The 14,653-nt window shown below is 62.9% G+C and overlaps 1 protein-coding gene across 1 annotated transcript in view; it reads left to right on the top strand.

The window, feature by feature from the left end:
* The first annotated feature begins 5,521 nt into the window (after positions 1–5,521).
* DUSP8 (dual specificity phosphatase 8) overlaps positions 5,522–14,653 on the top strand; it is a 9,998-nt gene continuing 866 nt past the window's right edge. Inside the window, exons 1-6 of the mRNA XM_011930148.1 lie at positions 5,522–5,855; positions 7,442–7,580; positions 12,925–13,091; positions 13,698–13,857; positions 14,051–14,174; positions 14,402–14,648. Of these exons, the coding sequence (XP_011785538.1) occupies positions 5,625–5,855; positions 7,442–7,580; positions 12,925–13,091; positions 13,698–13,857; positions 14,051–14,174; positions 14,402–14,648 (1,068 nt within the window). The 5' untranslated portion in view covers positions 5,522–5,624. The remainder of the gene's footprint in view (positions 5,856–7,441; positions 7,581–12,924; positions 13,092–13,697; positions 13,858–14,050; positions 14,175–14,401; positions 14,649–14,653) is intronic.

Below are 14,653 nucleotides of genomic sequence, written 5' to 3'. Positions count from 1 at the left end.
CCGGAGCCGGTCCGGGAGGTGTGGAAGCCTCGGCCGTGGGAGGGACGCGACGGCCTCTGGCGTGGGACACCCGGGAAGGGGCCGTCCCCTGTCGCAGGGGAGGGCTGCAGATCCATCCCCCCAAATGTCCAGGCCGCCCCGCACCCCCACCCCGGGGTGCCCAGCCGGCCCCTGAGGGATAAAGCCCCTGCGCCCTTCCGCCTGCTGCAGAGGCAGCCGCGGCGCTGGGGGAGGGGCTGGCACAGCTAGGCTGCTGCAGCCACCTCGCTAGGCCCAGCTGCCCAGCGTGGGATGCGGAGCAGACCAGGTGGGGGTACCTAACAGTCTGGCTTGGAGGGGAGGGGGCAACAATAGGCCCAGCCACCACAGGGCCGCCCCTTCTGGGAGAATCTGCCTCCGTCTCCCTGCTCCGGGGTGTGTGCACGGGCCTCTGCTGAGGGGAATAGGGGCTCCGTGCTGCAGTGATGGGGGGCGGGGACGCTGTGGGATGGAGGAGGGGGTGGCAGGATGTAGTGTGGCTCCGCAGTGCTCTTGCTATGCAGCTTGGGGTGGGGGTGGGGTGCTGCAGGCCAGGGAAGCTCCTTTTGTGCCCCTGCGGGGGTTCCGAGGGGAGGTCCAAGACCGGACATTCTCGCTTGCCTCCCTTCTGGCACAGCCCGCCCAGAGACACTGGTGCACCTAGGCGGTGCAGGGGTGAATGTAGCACCCCAGGCCCCCAGCCCTCCACCAGGAGGACAGTCCCATGCATTCACTGCTAATAACCACTGGATGTGGATGGCAGATCATGTGACCCCCAGCTGGAAGTTCATCCTGAAGTCTCGCTGAAATACCTCCTGCTTCAGCCAGCCTGGAGCTGCAGGAGTGTGGCTGGGCAGGTTCTATTGCCCTGGTGCCCTCTGTCCTCGGGGAGGTTTCTGGGAATAAAGTCCCATGAACAGAGATGCAGAAAGAAGCTTAGAGTCAGTCTCTGCTCCAGGACCCCTCTCTTCTCAGGTTGGGGCTGAAGTCAGGGCCTAGAGGCTGCCACTGGGCAGGTGTATCGAAGGGCCTTCGGCTGGGGCCTGGTGAGACCTAGGTGTCACTTCTTGCAGAAGGCAAGGAAAGGGGCAGACCCACAGCGAGAGAGAGGTGGTTCTGGACATGAGAACTGCACCAGCTGAGGCCCCCTCTGCTGGAGTTGCTCAGGGCAGTGAACCTTGGAAGCCCCAGGCTGGTCCTGGTGTTTAGCGTGTGGTACAGTGACCAGGAGGAGGGACACAGGCCCGGTAGGAAGGGAGGGAACCTGGATATGTCCTCATGGCCCCCTGTGCCAAGCCCTCCCATCCCCTGCCCTACCCAGACCCTGTTCCTGGGATCGGAGGGAGCCCCCAACCCCACCCCACTTTCTCCCAGGTCCACAGCTTCCCCAGGCCAGTGGAGCAGAGTGTAGGCCAGCTTGGGTCCTGCACCACTAGCCCAGGGAGCTAAGGGGATGCAGGGATGAGGGCATTTGGGGGAGCCCAGTGAGTGAAGAGAGCTGACCTGCATGAGTGCAGGGTCCCTGCCTCCCAGAGTCGCCACTCACCAGTCTCTCCCCAGCCTCCTTATTGTGACGATTTCTGCCTCCAGAGGCATCCGTGGGTGACAGTGAGCCAGACAGCTCAAAGAGCCTGCCTAGGTGTAAGGGGGAGACACAGTCCCATCCCCCCGTGCTTGACAGTCCTGGCAGCTATCTCTGAAGGTCATGAGTCCCCATTTCTAGGTGCTGAGCAGAAGGTAACGTGGCGAGGATGCTGTCAGTTGAGAGTTGGGGGTGGCCTGGGACTCCCTGGTCCCATCTGTGCTCAGGGACAGGAATGTGCTGTATAGAGGCGCTGGGTATGGGAGTTCGTGTGTTTAAGGAGTCTGGAACTGGCCCCTGGGGTACCGGAGTCCTGGGGTTCTCAGGGGATTCTGCATACAGAGGGCAAGGACGTGCGTGTACTCTGGTGTACGTCCAGCACCACGTGTGTGCACACATTCACGTGTGGGTACTTGCACACAGGGCAGGTGGATTGCGGGTAAGGGGCACCAGCCCAGTGTGTGTGGAGTGGGTGTGCAAAGGGGTGTGTTCTGGCACACCTAGAGGGCAGTGTGCACGCAGCACCGGAGCCAGGTGTGCTGTGTCCCGGGGAGGGTGGCTACCTGGTGCCTCCTGGAAGGTGTGGGCCTGGGAGGAGCCTCCTTCTGACTTTGGACTTGGAAACTGCTTCCTCCTGGGCTCAAAGACCTTTGAAGAGGGTGTATGGGGCTGTGCCAGGGGGCATCCTGTCCGCGGCCCTGCCTCTCACCCCCCAAGCTCTAGGCACTGGAATAGCAGGGCCACAGGTACTCAGGAGGGCTTGGCATGTGGGGCCGTGAAAGGAGAGGCGTGGGACCAACACCATTCACGTTTCCTTACCTCTGTTCCCACATGGCCAGTGCTGGCCCCACTGATCTGCACCGGGCTGTCGTTAGCGTCTCCATTCCCCACCCCACCCAACCTGCCTCATCCCTGGCATAGCTGGGCCCCGATCCTTAGCATCTGGGGAACCAGAGGTGAGGGACATGCCCCCCTGGGAGCTGTAGGTCCAAGGAGACCCTGTGAGGATGCTCTCCCAGAGGCCAGCACAGCAGGAGGCTTCCTGCAGGAGGGGGCACCTGGTCTGCCCTTAGCAGTAGAGAAAGCCTCTGAGGGGGTGGGGAGCCAGTGAGCTGCAGGGAGGGTGCTGGGCACAGCAGGTACTGGGAGTGGGAAGGAAAGTTAGGACCAGGTAGGGCAGAGGAGCGGAGGGGCTGAGGACTGGGCTCTGCACTGCCGGGCACCTACTGGGGTGGGTGGGAGAGAGCAGGGAGGGGCGCGTGCCCACTCTGCAGAGGAGCCTGCTCCATGGTGGTGGCTGCCGCAGGAGCAGCGGTTGCCTGGCACCTCTGCCGTTGCCATGGCGACAGTGGAGGTGCTAACTTGCTAATGAGTCCCCTTGGGCTGCAAATAACAATACTATTGTGGGTGATAGGCCCAGCTCCAGCTCAGGGTTGCTTGGGAGGCAGAGCAGGGACAGGTAAAGGCCGGGACCCATCCTCCCGCCCCTCCAGCCCCTGCCCACTGCCCTGCAGCTGGACTTGCCCTCCTCCCTCCCCTCCGTCTGGGTCTCAGGCCTGGCTGGCTGCACCGAGTCTGTCATGGCAGTGTCAGGACTCAAGGCTATATGAAGCCTAGGCCCTGGCTGCAGGGAGGGCGAGGGCCTCTTCTCACACCTGCCCTCCTCCCCGCACTGGGCAGTGTTTGCTTCCGTTGTTTTCAGTGACAGAGAATCCACCGCCACTTAACGGATGAGGACATTGAGGCCAGGGGCGGCTCCTCGAAGGACCCCCAGCCCAAGTGTCCTGCTACTGCGGCCTTCTCACTGTTCTGGGCCTCTGAGCTGGGCCCTTAGGTGTCGTACGGGGCACCTGGAGTTGCTGTCTCCCCAGGACCACACATCTGGGCCCTCGCCTCTCACCACCTGTGCAAGGCTCAGGTAGAACTCAGGAAGGACAAACAGCTCATTGAGGCTCTTCTGTAGGCAGTCAGGGACCCCCTTGGCAGGCAGAGACCCTCCACAGCAGGCAGGCAGCAGGCTCTTTTGCTGTTGAACTTGCTGGGTCTGGCCCTGGGAAGGCCTCCCAGGCCTCGTTCCCCACCCTGTGGTGGAGGCTGGAGCACCAGCCCAGGAATGGTGTCTGAGTGGGATCCTGAGGCCCGCTGACCAGGTGCCACTGCAGTCCCTGGTGTCAGCTGTGGGGTCAGCTGCAGCTGCCCGTCCACAGCCAGGTGTTCCCCTGGCCTCTGGCAGCAGGATGGGTGGTGGGAATGCACAGAGGCCTGGGCCTAGTCGAGGCGGGAGGGGCCAGGCAGGGGCCAAGCTTGAAGTGTCTGGAGAAGGAGAGTGTGTGTGAGGCTGGGGCTCCTGGGCAGGCAGGAGCTGGGACCTGCCCCTCAGAGTGGAGTCCGGGCTGAGCCAGGGACGAGGTCCACACCAGCCTTGCACCTACTGCTCTGTGAACTCTCCCGTTGGCCCCCGCCAGCCTGCTAGCTGACCTGGAGAGTCCAGAATTGGTGGCCTCTGTCCCCAGCCTGCTGTTGGCAGTGCACGGGTATCCTCAGGGTGGCTCCCCCTAGTTCCCCCTGTGGCTGTGGGTTGGGGGTCTGAATTGCTGAGGGTCCACTGCCCACCGTAGCCCACTCTGCGCAGGGCCCAGGGTGCATCTATCTATCTCCCAGCCTTCCCTCACTCCTGAGCTGGGTGGAGTAAACTTCCTGACTGGCTGGCAGCCGTGGGGGCACAAGGGAGATGACCTTGCAGGAACACCCAGTGCCTATCTGTGTGTGACCCAGGTGTGACCCAGGTCCCACCCTTGCCCCAAGCCTCAGTTTCCCCGTAGTTGAAGCAAACTCATCATCCTTACACTGTGTGCCTCCTAGGGGCTGTGAGTCTAAAGTGGACCCAGAGGAAGGCCAGTCTTGACAGGTGACAGGGAGATGGGGCCCAGCAGTGGGGCAATGACAGAGGCTTGTCACCAAGCCTGCAGGAGGGGCTTCCAGAGGCTCCATCCTCAAACATCCCTACTCCACCTGCCCACCTGGCAGTCTGCCTTTGCAGGCCATGCCAAGGGCCTGGTCCCTGCAGGGTCCCCGACACTGACCTTCTTCCTAGGACTGCCCCACCCCACCCATCCTGGGCCCCATCAGCCCCTGAAGGGGCTCCCTAGACCCCAGGCTCCGCTGGGGGAGGGGCACTCTGTGGGTGCAACACACCCCTGCAGGAGCTGGGCACTCACCCCCAGCAGGCACGTGGCTTGCGCTAAACCTCAGCCTGCAGGCCAGGAGGGCAGCAGTGGCAAAAGAGTCGTGCGCCCGAGCCCCTCCCGCACCCGCCTGCCATCCATCTGTCCCCGGGAGCCCACTCTCCAGTGGAGGCAGCCCCAAGGCCACCATCCACCAGGGGCTGGATTATCAGCTTATGGAGCTGCCCTGGAGTCAAGTCTCCAGGGATTGGACTCCCTGGGGAGTCCAGGGAGGGAGGGGCAGGTGTGAAGACAGCAAGCCCAGAGGAGGGCAGAGAGCTGGACCGTGAGGGAGGGTGAGGCGCCGTCCAGACCCCTGACTTGCTGGGGGTCCTGTGGTGGAAAAGATGCAGAGGTCACAGCAGGGAGATGCCTGTGTCCCAGGGATGAGATGGAATGTTCTGGAATGCCTAAGGGTCGGTGAACCCCAGGGCCCCCGGGAAGAACCCCTGGCCTCGTCCAGCCCTCACACCCTTCCCTGCGGGGCCCATTTGCCCCCCTCTGCCTTGTTGCATCCTGCTGCTGGCCTTGTGACCTCGACAGGGTCTCTCCAGAGGGAGAAGGGTCCCCACGGGCACACGTTGGGCTCAGATGTCCTGGTGGGCACAGGTCCCAGCTCCGATCTGTCCTGGGGAGCTTCTGGGTGCCACCCAGGGACCTGCAGCACTGCTGACCGTCCCCCTGTCCCTGCAGGTCCGGCACCATGTGCTAGGTCACTCCCAGCACAAGGCCACACCTGGGCCGTCGGAGCAGCCCCCCTCACTTCAGGGGTCGCCTTCCCCAGCACCCATTGCCCCACCATGGCCGGGGACCGGCTCCCGAGGAAGGTTATGGACGCCAAGAAGCTGGCCAGCCTGCTGCGGGGCGGGCCTGGGGGACCGCTGGTCATCGACAGCCGCTCCTTCGTGGAGTACAACAGCTGGCATGTGCTCAGCTCCGTCAACATCTGCTGCTCCAAGCTGGTGAAGCGGCGGCTGCAGCAGGGCAAGGTGACCATTGCGGAACTCATCCAGCCGGCTGCACGCAGCCAGGTACCCAGCCCACTGCTCGCCAGGCGTGCACCACCTCCAGGGTCCATGGCTAAGGGGCCCTCAGCTCGGGCAGCACCCCCTCCTCTGCCCTCCGGTTCAAACTCGGCTCCTTGAGGTCACAGCCGGGGGCGTGTGGAGCAGCCCCACGGCACTTGCCTCTCACCACTGCCTGTTGCCCCTGCTCAGGGCACCCCCCCACACACCCCCACAGCATCCCTCCGTACCCTCCCTCCAGGGCCTCCTCGCTCAGCTCCTGCATGGAGGTGCCGGGCCCTCCCCACGCAGATAGGACTGTGTGGCCGGCCCAGGTTCACAGAGCAGAGCCATGAACAGAAGAGCAAGGTGTGACCACATGGCAGCCCAGCTGGCCTGCACGGGACAGGGACAGCTGTGTGGTCCACTCCCCCTGCTGTGAGGACAGGAGGGGTGGTCAAAAGGCACACGTGAGCAGTCGGTGTCCCTGTCCCACAGCTCCCCCCTAGCCTGCAGAGTTTTTGGGGACCCAGAATTCTCTCTGTGGCCCCCCAGGAATGTCCTTCTGGGAAAGGACAGCTCATTTTGCCCATCAGGTGCAGCTGGGGAGGGACCAGCAGGGCTGTTGACTTGTGAAGGTGGCGGCACCTCCTCTTTCCACTGCCTCGCAGGGGTACGAGGGAGACAAGCTCTTGGCACTGGAGGCTTTGAGAGGGGTCTGGGTCACTGATATGCCCTGTTCGGAACTGGGACATGGGAGGACTCAAGCGGGATGGCCACTGGCCAGGAGTCCGCCCGCCCCAAGGCCAGAAGCGGCTCCCTTTGGCTTCCAACAAGGGGAATCCGGTGATTAATGACCCCCAGCGAGGACTCCCGGGCAGAGTGCGATCCCATTGGCTGCCGATGACGTCACCCCAGCCTGGAGTTGGCGGCTCAGCTGGCTTAAGGGCTGAGTGTGCTTTCAGGGCGGGGACATCGGTGCTGTCTGAGCAAAAGCCACTCAACATCTGGGCCGGCCCTTGGGGTGGGGGAGGAGGGCAGGAGGAACCCAGCTTCCAGCTACTGCCTCCAGAATTGGTGCAGGGGCCTGGGGTCCTGCTGGAGCCCTCTGTTTCTCAGCTGGGGGTTGGGAAGGGGATAGGGTGGGGAGCAGAATTGCTGGCTGCAGAGTTAGCCCCACTGAGAGCCCACACCCAAAGGCATCTGCCTCTGGAATCCCTGAAGTGGGCTGAGCTTCCTTGTCCCTCCATCACCCCAGGAACCAGCCAGGTCCTATGCTGGGCTCCCATTGCACTCAGCTGTGTCTCCTCCACACGGGCCTGGCCCAGAGTGCCCGTGCCCTTCACCCATGTGCATGGCATGGGGGCACCGCTGCACAGGGCAGGAGCCCATCCCCCATGGCCTGCTGTGTGGTGTGGGTGTGTGCACCTGGCAGATAGAGAGTGTGTGAGGTGTGTGACCGCACCTGCCCTCCCCTCCAGGCAGCAAGGTGACAGCTGCCTGCCTCCCATCATCTGATGCCCTTACCATTCCCTTGGGCCAGTGCGGCTGGGACAGGGCCAGGGCATCGAGAGGTGGAGGCAGCATGCTGACCTCTGCCCCATGGCCCCCAGGTGGAGGCCACAGAGCCACAGGACGTGGTGGTCTATGACCAGAGCACGCGGGACGCCAGCGTGCTGGCCGCAGACAGCTTCCTCTCCATCCTGCTGAGCAAGCTGGACGGCTGCTTCGACAGCGTGGCCATCCTCACGGGTGAGTCTGGGACCCATGCCTCCCTGAGGCACTCGCTCCGCCAGCAGTGGGGCTGGGGCTGGGGCGCCAGGGAGGCGTCTGCTGGGCACGGGGGCATCTCCGTCATACATCTGTGGTTCTTTTTTTTTTTTTTTTTTTTTTTTTTTTTTTTTTTTTTTTTTTTTGAGAAGGAGTCTCACTCTGCCGCCCAGGCTGGAGTGCAGTGGCCGGATCTCAGCTCACTGCAGGCTCCGCCTCCCGGGTTTACACCATTCTCCTGCCTCAGCCTCCCGAGTAGCTGGGACTACAGGCGCCTGCCACCACGCCCGGCTAATTTTTTGTATTTTTAGTAGAGACGAGGTTTCACCAGGATGGTCTTGATCTCCTGACCTCGTGATCTGCCCGCCTCGGCCTCCCAAAGTGCTGGGATTATAGGCGTGAGCCACCGCGCCCAGCCACATCTGTGGTTCTTGAGGCCCCACCATCCTCTCCCCAGGACCCCCACACTTCAGGACCCACCAGTGAGTCTATCCTCAACACAGAAGGACACCTCACAGAACAGCTGGCTCCAGAGGTGTAGGGCGAGGCGTGCAGGCTGGGAGCCCCTCCCCCTCCCGGAGCTCCTGTCGGAAGCGGGAGGCAGAGGCCCCGTCCTCTGGAAACTCAGCTGGAGCCGTGGGGTCCCGAGGAAGTCCCCCTGCCCCCAAAAACCCAGCTAAGTGCAGGTTGCCTGGCAACAGCCTGGCATCAAGGCTGCTGCCTGGGTCCCAGCAGACAGCCTCCAGGGATCCCTGTGGCCCAAAAGCAGCCTGGGCAACTGGCCCTAAGCCCTGGAGGCAGGAAAGCCACCTCCCTACACATACTGATACACAGTCACACCCACTCACATACACTCTCACACTCCATACACTCACTCTCTCACACATACACACTCACACACACGTACACACAAATACATGTATACTCACATACACTCACATGCACACTCATACACTCACATACACACTCACATACACTCACACACATACGCACACGCACACATACACGCACACACACCTATACTTACGCACACTCATACACACACCGTCACACACTCACACACACGCACACATACACGTTCTCACACACACATGCACACTCATATACACTCACACACACACTCTTACACATACACTCTCACACACACACACACACATTCATGGTCCCAGAGGGCTCTTTCTTCCCTTGGGCCGCGACTGAGGGTGCGTCTGTAGAATCCACTTCCTGGGGTCGGCCCAGGTCCCAGAGCCGGGTGGAGCTGACCTGTCCCAGGGACGTGCACCCTCCCCCACCCAGGTCTGGGGTCTTTGTCTAGGCTTCTGCTACCTGGCCTGGGCTACCAGGGGCTGTGCCAGGCAAGCAGAGGGCATGGGAGACTGTGGGGTGCAGGCGCGGTGGGGTGGGAAGTGGGCAGCCAAGCCAGGTCCTTGGCCCTGCGTCCAGTGAAAGCAGGTGCCTTCAACCCAGCCTGAGGGCAGCTGTAGGCGGATGAGTGGGTAACGGCCACTTTGACCAGGCCGACCTCCCAAGATGCCATGTCCTGGGACCTGAAGGGCACCCGGAGGCTCGAGGGTGGTCCGGTGTCCTGGGCAAGAGCATCGAGGCCAGGCTCCCTCCCCACCTGTCTGTGTGTGAGTCCAGCACCCTGCAGTGCTGTGTGGTCGTGGTCATGGTCAGAGGGTGTCTATGCATCTGTGCATGACTCTGGGCGTCTGGTGACCAGCATCTGCCTCTGCGTGTGTGTATGTGAGCATGTGTGTGCATGTATGTGTGTGCAAGTACGTGTGTGCATGTGCGTGTGTATATGCATGTATGTACACGCAGGTATATTTGTGTGTATACTCGCCTGTGTTTGGGTGAGATTTGGTTTTTGTATACATATGTGTGAACTCTCAGAACCAGAAGCCATAGAATGACGCACTCTGATCCAACCTTCATCCCTTAGGTTAAGTTTGAGGGTGGAACTGGTGGGGAGGGGAGGGGAGAGAGACTAGTTTGGGGCTTTTTACAACTCACCAGGTGTAACAGGACCCCTCCCAAGGGCCAGTTTGCTGCCCTAGCCAGGAATGGGAGCCAGGAGGCCCTTCTTGGAGGTTGAGAAGGGTCCCAGAGTGGCACCTCCCTACCCCAGGCGAATCCCAGGAAAGTCCCGAGCCTGGAAGGGCCTGTCTCCCTCGAGGCCAGAGTGGGACGGTTTGCAGGGTGGGGCCCTCACCCAGCACTGGTGGGTGGGACAGCATGGGTGTGCAGGTGGATGTGGGTGTGGGTGTGGGCATGGGAGGGGCCGGGCCTGGGCTGGAATTTGCCAGGAGGGCACTCCCGGGGCCTGGCCATGCCTGCCGACTCTCAGGACCCTCTGAGCTGCCTTTCTGTGCTGACATCTGCCCTGCAAGGTTCAGGCTATGTCCCCTTTTTCCAGAAGCGCAGCTGCCAAGGAGCCCCAGGCCCCATGGTGTAGCGTGGGTTCATGGCAGCACCCAAGCCAGCCCACGGGCTGTGCCCTCAGACTCCCTCCCTCCCTGTGGTGGGCACAGTCCCTGCTCTGGCTGGCTCTTCGAAGAACCAGAGAGAGTGGGAAATAATATATTGGGCGGGGCAGGGGTGCTGCCCGTCACCCAGGAGAAAGGACATTCCGGGATCCCGCAGCACAGGTGACACAGTTCCTTGGCCCATTTGCGGGGACAGTAGAGGCCGGAACGTGAGGAACAAGCCTCTGTCCTCCCCACAACAGGGCAGGTTTGCGGGAAGCGGGAGACAGTGGTGGGACAGGCCGTGCTGGGGTCCCAGGACTGCTGTGAACCCCACCTCCCCATGCCACTCCTCTTCCCCCACTCCAGCTGTGCTGCTCACGATGCTGGGGGCAAGCGGCACGGGATGGGAGAGGGGCCTGGCCCTTTAAGCAGCAGCCCGCAGTCGGCCTTGGACCCTCCGCCGGGCAACTGCACTGCAAGTGGGTGGGGTGGCGGTCCCCGCCCTGGCGGGGAGTCCGGGGGTCTCGGAGGTGGTGGGCAGAAGCGCTTGCAGGATCTCCCAGGTGGCGTGGGGCGGGCACATGTCCTGGTATACACGCCTTTTTTCAAGTCTAGGATTTCATTGTGAGTAGCAGGTGAACTGCAGGCAGTACCCCAGCAACCCCCTAGTCAGGGAGCAGGGACACTGGGAAGGGGCCTTTGGAGATGCCTGGGGGGAGGGTGCCTCCCCAGGGCCCAAAGAGTGCTGGGACCTACAAAGGGTCCACTGAACCCAACACCCCTCGCTTATTACTCACCCCCCAGAGCCTGGGTGGTTCTGACATCCCTGAAGCCTCGGTCCCTGCTAGGCCTGGCGTCCACAGCGGGGTCTGTAGGGACATCCACACTACCTGCTCCACCTGGGGGGTCCTGGGAAGCTTCCCGGGGAATTACTGCCACAGCTGTCAGGTCTCTGCACCTGTCCAGAGACTTCCCTGCCTTTACCTCCTTTGAAAGAGGTGGGAGGGTTCTGATGGAATCCCCACCACCACCACCACCACCACCACCTTCTCCTTTGGCCAGGCCCTGGAGAAAGCAGAGAATAAGGCACAAAATCCCTGGGAAAGGCACGGGGAGGAGGAGAGGCAGCAGGTGCCAGAGTTGTCTGCAGGGAAGTGGTGCAGCCCCTCCCCCTCCCTAGGGCTGTCCTGCAGCAGGAACATCCAGGGCTCCCCCAGCTCAGAACAGTGAGCGGAAGCTACAGTGCCCGGCCCAGCCTCTGCTCAGGGGAACCTGCAAGCTGGGGCGTCGTTGGTAACAAGTCACCTACCTGCTTCCCCCTGTCCAGCCAGCAGATTCCCACAGAAGGGACTGTTCCTCCAAGGCTGCTGCCTCAACCCACCCAGCCTGGAGTTTCTCCCATCTCCACAGTCCCCAGCGTCACACCCTTTTTAGGGACATGGGGAGCTGGCACAGCAGGCGTTCTGGTTAGGGGTTTGCACACACTCCCCTATCCTCAGGAGTTATCCAGGGTGGCTGTACTCCACCCAGCAGGGGAGGATGGAGAGCGGAGGAGCCCTGGGGGCACGTGGGGCAGGCAGTGGGCACCCACTGCACATGTGGCACCAGCCTCTTCTGCAAACCAGGACAAAAGAGGGCCCTGGGGTTCCCAGGCCCTGAGCCCCCCCAGTCACTCCCCTGCCTCGTACGGTGGGATAGGGCAGGCCTCAGCCCAGCTGCCTCAGGCTCTGCACAAGCAGGAGCTGGCTTGCCATGGGGCTCGTGTCCTGGGAGGTGTCCCCGGGGCGGTGCTGGGCCATGCTGGCCCCACCCTCCCAAGAGCTGGCAGCCACCAGGTGGGTGCTGCCCAGTTTCTGGTCCACATCCGTGGTCACCCCAACCAGGTCAGGGGCAGCCAGGTCCGTTCTCACCATGTGTCTTCGTGCTCATTATCGTCTTGGAGCCGCACCATGCCGTGCGGCAGGCAGGAGGAGGAAGCAGGGACCAGAGCCAAGGTGTGCACTGCCCATGGTCACTGAGTCAGATAGCCAGGGACTCACACACCAGTCTTTCCAGCTGGTGCGGGGCAGAGGATTTCCTCCCACCAGCCTATGGCCTCAGACTTGGACGTGTGTGGAAGGCAGCAGCACACGCCGGTCACGTGTGCAGTGGGTGCCCACTGCCTGCCCCGCCTGCCCCCAGTGCCCAGGGCTCCTCCACTCTCCGTCCTCCCCTGCTGGGTGGAGTAGAGCCATAACCAGATGGCAAATGCCCCCAGGGCTGTGCCAGGGTGATGTCATGCCTGGGGATGGGGAGGGCCTCTCGGAAGCCCTGGCCTCCTGGTCTTGGCACCTAAGCCCAGGCCTGGGGCCCCCAGCCAGCTGGAGGCAGGGAGGCGTTGCATCAGCGCAGGGGAGGAGGAAGGCCCAGCCTGGCTCCAGGCCGTGGGTATGGGAGACGGGGGTGCTCACGAGGGCCTCTCCTCTGGGCTGTGTGACCCACACCCTTGGCAGGAGACTCCTGTGCCCTCTGAGCCTGCCCCTGCCTGGGTCCAGCGCATGCCGCGCTGGCCAGCCACCTCAGCCCCACCTTTACCGGCATCATAGCAGCGTCCTCAGCTGGGTCAGCCCCTAATTAGCGTGAGGAGGAATGTGGGCGTAGGTGCGGGCCGTAAATGTGTGGCAGCACCCCCTCCCCCACCGCGGCCAGAGCAGGTGCTCTGCCAGAGGCTTGCTGGCTGGGCTCAGGCTCGGGTCTGAGCTGGGTGTGACTGATCCTCAGCAGTAGATGGCGGTGCCTTAGGTGGACAGGGCACCCTCGGCGGACAGGGAGGCCTAGGTGTTCTCTCAACCCACCTAACGGACCTCCTCCTACAGGGGGCTTCGCCACCTTCTCCTCCTGCTTCCCCGGCCTCTGCGAGGGCAAGCCTGCTGCCCTGCTACCCATGAGCCTCTCCCAGCCCTGCCTGCCCGTGCCCAGCGTGGGCCTGACCCGCATCCTGCCTCACCTCTACCTGGGCTCGCAGAAAGACGTGCTGAACAAGGTGTGTGTGCAGTGGAGTTGGGGGGGTGGTCAATGGGAAAGGGGCAGGAGCTCCAGAGGCAGCTTGGCAGCAGAGTGGGGGATGAGGGAGAAAAAGAACTGAAGGCAGTGGATGAGCTGGGTGTGGGAGAAGCATGGGTGGGGGCCCAGCAGGACCCCAGGTTCCCCACCCATGCCCCCAACAGGACCACAGCAGGGCTTGGGGGAGGAGCGGGAAGCTGGCATGCCAAGCTTCGGATGTCACTGGGCCCCTGGCCAACTCTGAAAGAATCCCGTGTTTTAAAAATGGTGATGAGGGAAAAGGGTAAAAGCCACCACCCAGGCAACCATAAAATTCCTAGGAGCCCACCACCGGCCATGGGTGGGGCCTGCAGATGGAGGCCAGCCATGCCTGCACCACCCGCACAGGCCCAGGGTGCCAGGGTGGACCAGAGAGGCCTCCTGGGCCCGCCCCTGGATACACTGGGATCCGGGACAGGTTCCAAGGCTCCCAGGACCACCCCAGGATTCTAAAGGCCCTCCTGACGGCAGGGCAGGAAAAGCCTCCACCTTCACTCCCGCCCCAAGCTTCTCCCACCCCTTCCAACCCGTCCTCCCGCCCTTCCAGGATCTGATGACGCAGAATGGAATAAGCTACGTCCTCAACGCCAGCAACTCCTGCCCCAAGCCTGACTTCATCTGCGAGAGCCACTTCATGAGGGTCCCCATCAATGACAACTACTGTGAAAAACTGCTGCCCTGGCTGGACAAGTCCATCGAGTTCATCGGTGAGTCTGCAGCGGGCGGAGGGCGGGGGCCTGGCTAGAGGAAGGCTAGAGCTGGGCGTGGCCACAGGTACAGGAGGGCCCCAGGGAAGTAGCCTGAACTGTTGGCAGTCAGGCAGGTGGGGTCCCCTACCTGGGCCAGGGAGAAGCTGTGCAGGCTTAGCCCTCACCTGGCCCCCATGGCCCACCTGCCCAGATAAAGCCAAGCTCTCCAGCTGCCAAGTCATCGTCCACTGTCTGGCCGGCATCTCCCGTTCTGCCACCATCGCCATCGCCTACATCATGAAGACCATGGGCATGTCCTCCGACGATGCCTACAGGTACTGCCTTCCCCAGTCACGCACTTGTGACTCACGGCATCACCTCCATTCCCTCGGCTGCCCAGTTGCACCAGAATGGCCCCACCGTCCAGGACCCCTGACAAGGGAGGAGGGCCTGAGACCAGCCTGGCGCACATGAGGTCATGGGTGCCCAGCGGGTGGCATCAGGTGGACAGCCTGGCCCTGGCGGGCGCCTGAGACTAAGCCTCCCCCTCTCGCCACCGTAGGTTCGTGAAGGACAGGCGCCCATCCATCTCGCCCAACTTCAACTTCCTGGGCCAGCTGCTGGAGTACGAGCGCAGCCTGAAGCTGCTGGCCGCCCTGCAGAGCGACGCGGGCACCCCCTCAGGGACGCCGGAGCCTCCGCCCAGCCCTGCCGCCGGGGCCCCGCTGCCACGGCTGCCACCACCTACCTCAGAGAGCGCTGCCACCGGGAGTGCGTCTCCCAGGGAGGGCTGCCCGAGCGCGGGCGGGGCACC

The sequence above is a fragment of the Colobus angolensis genome, unplaced genomic scaffold (genome assembly GCF_000951035.1).
Source record: "Colobus angolensis palliatus isolate OR3802 unplaced genomic scaffold, Cang.pa_1.0 Scaffold84, whole genome shotgun sequence".
Lineage (NCBI taxonomy): Eukaryota > Metazoa > Chordata > Mammalia > Primates > Cercopithecidae > Colobus > Colobus angolensis.
The sequence above is the reverse complement of the archived record's forward strand: the minus strand, read 5'-3'. Positions and strand labels throughout refer to the sequence as shown.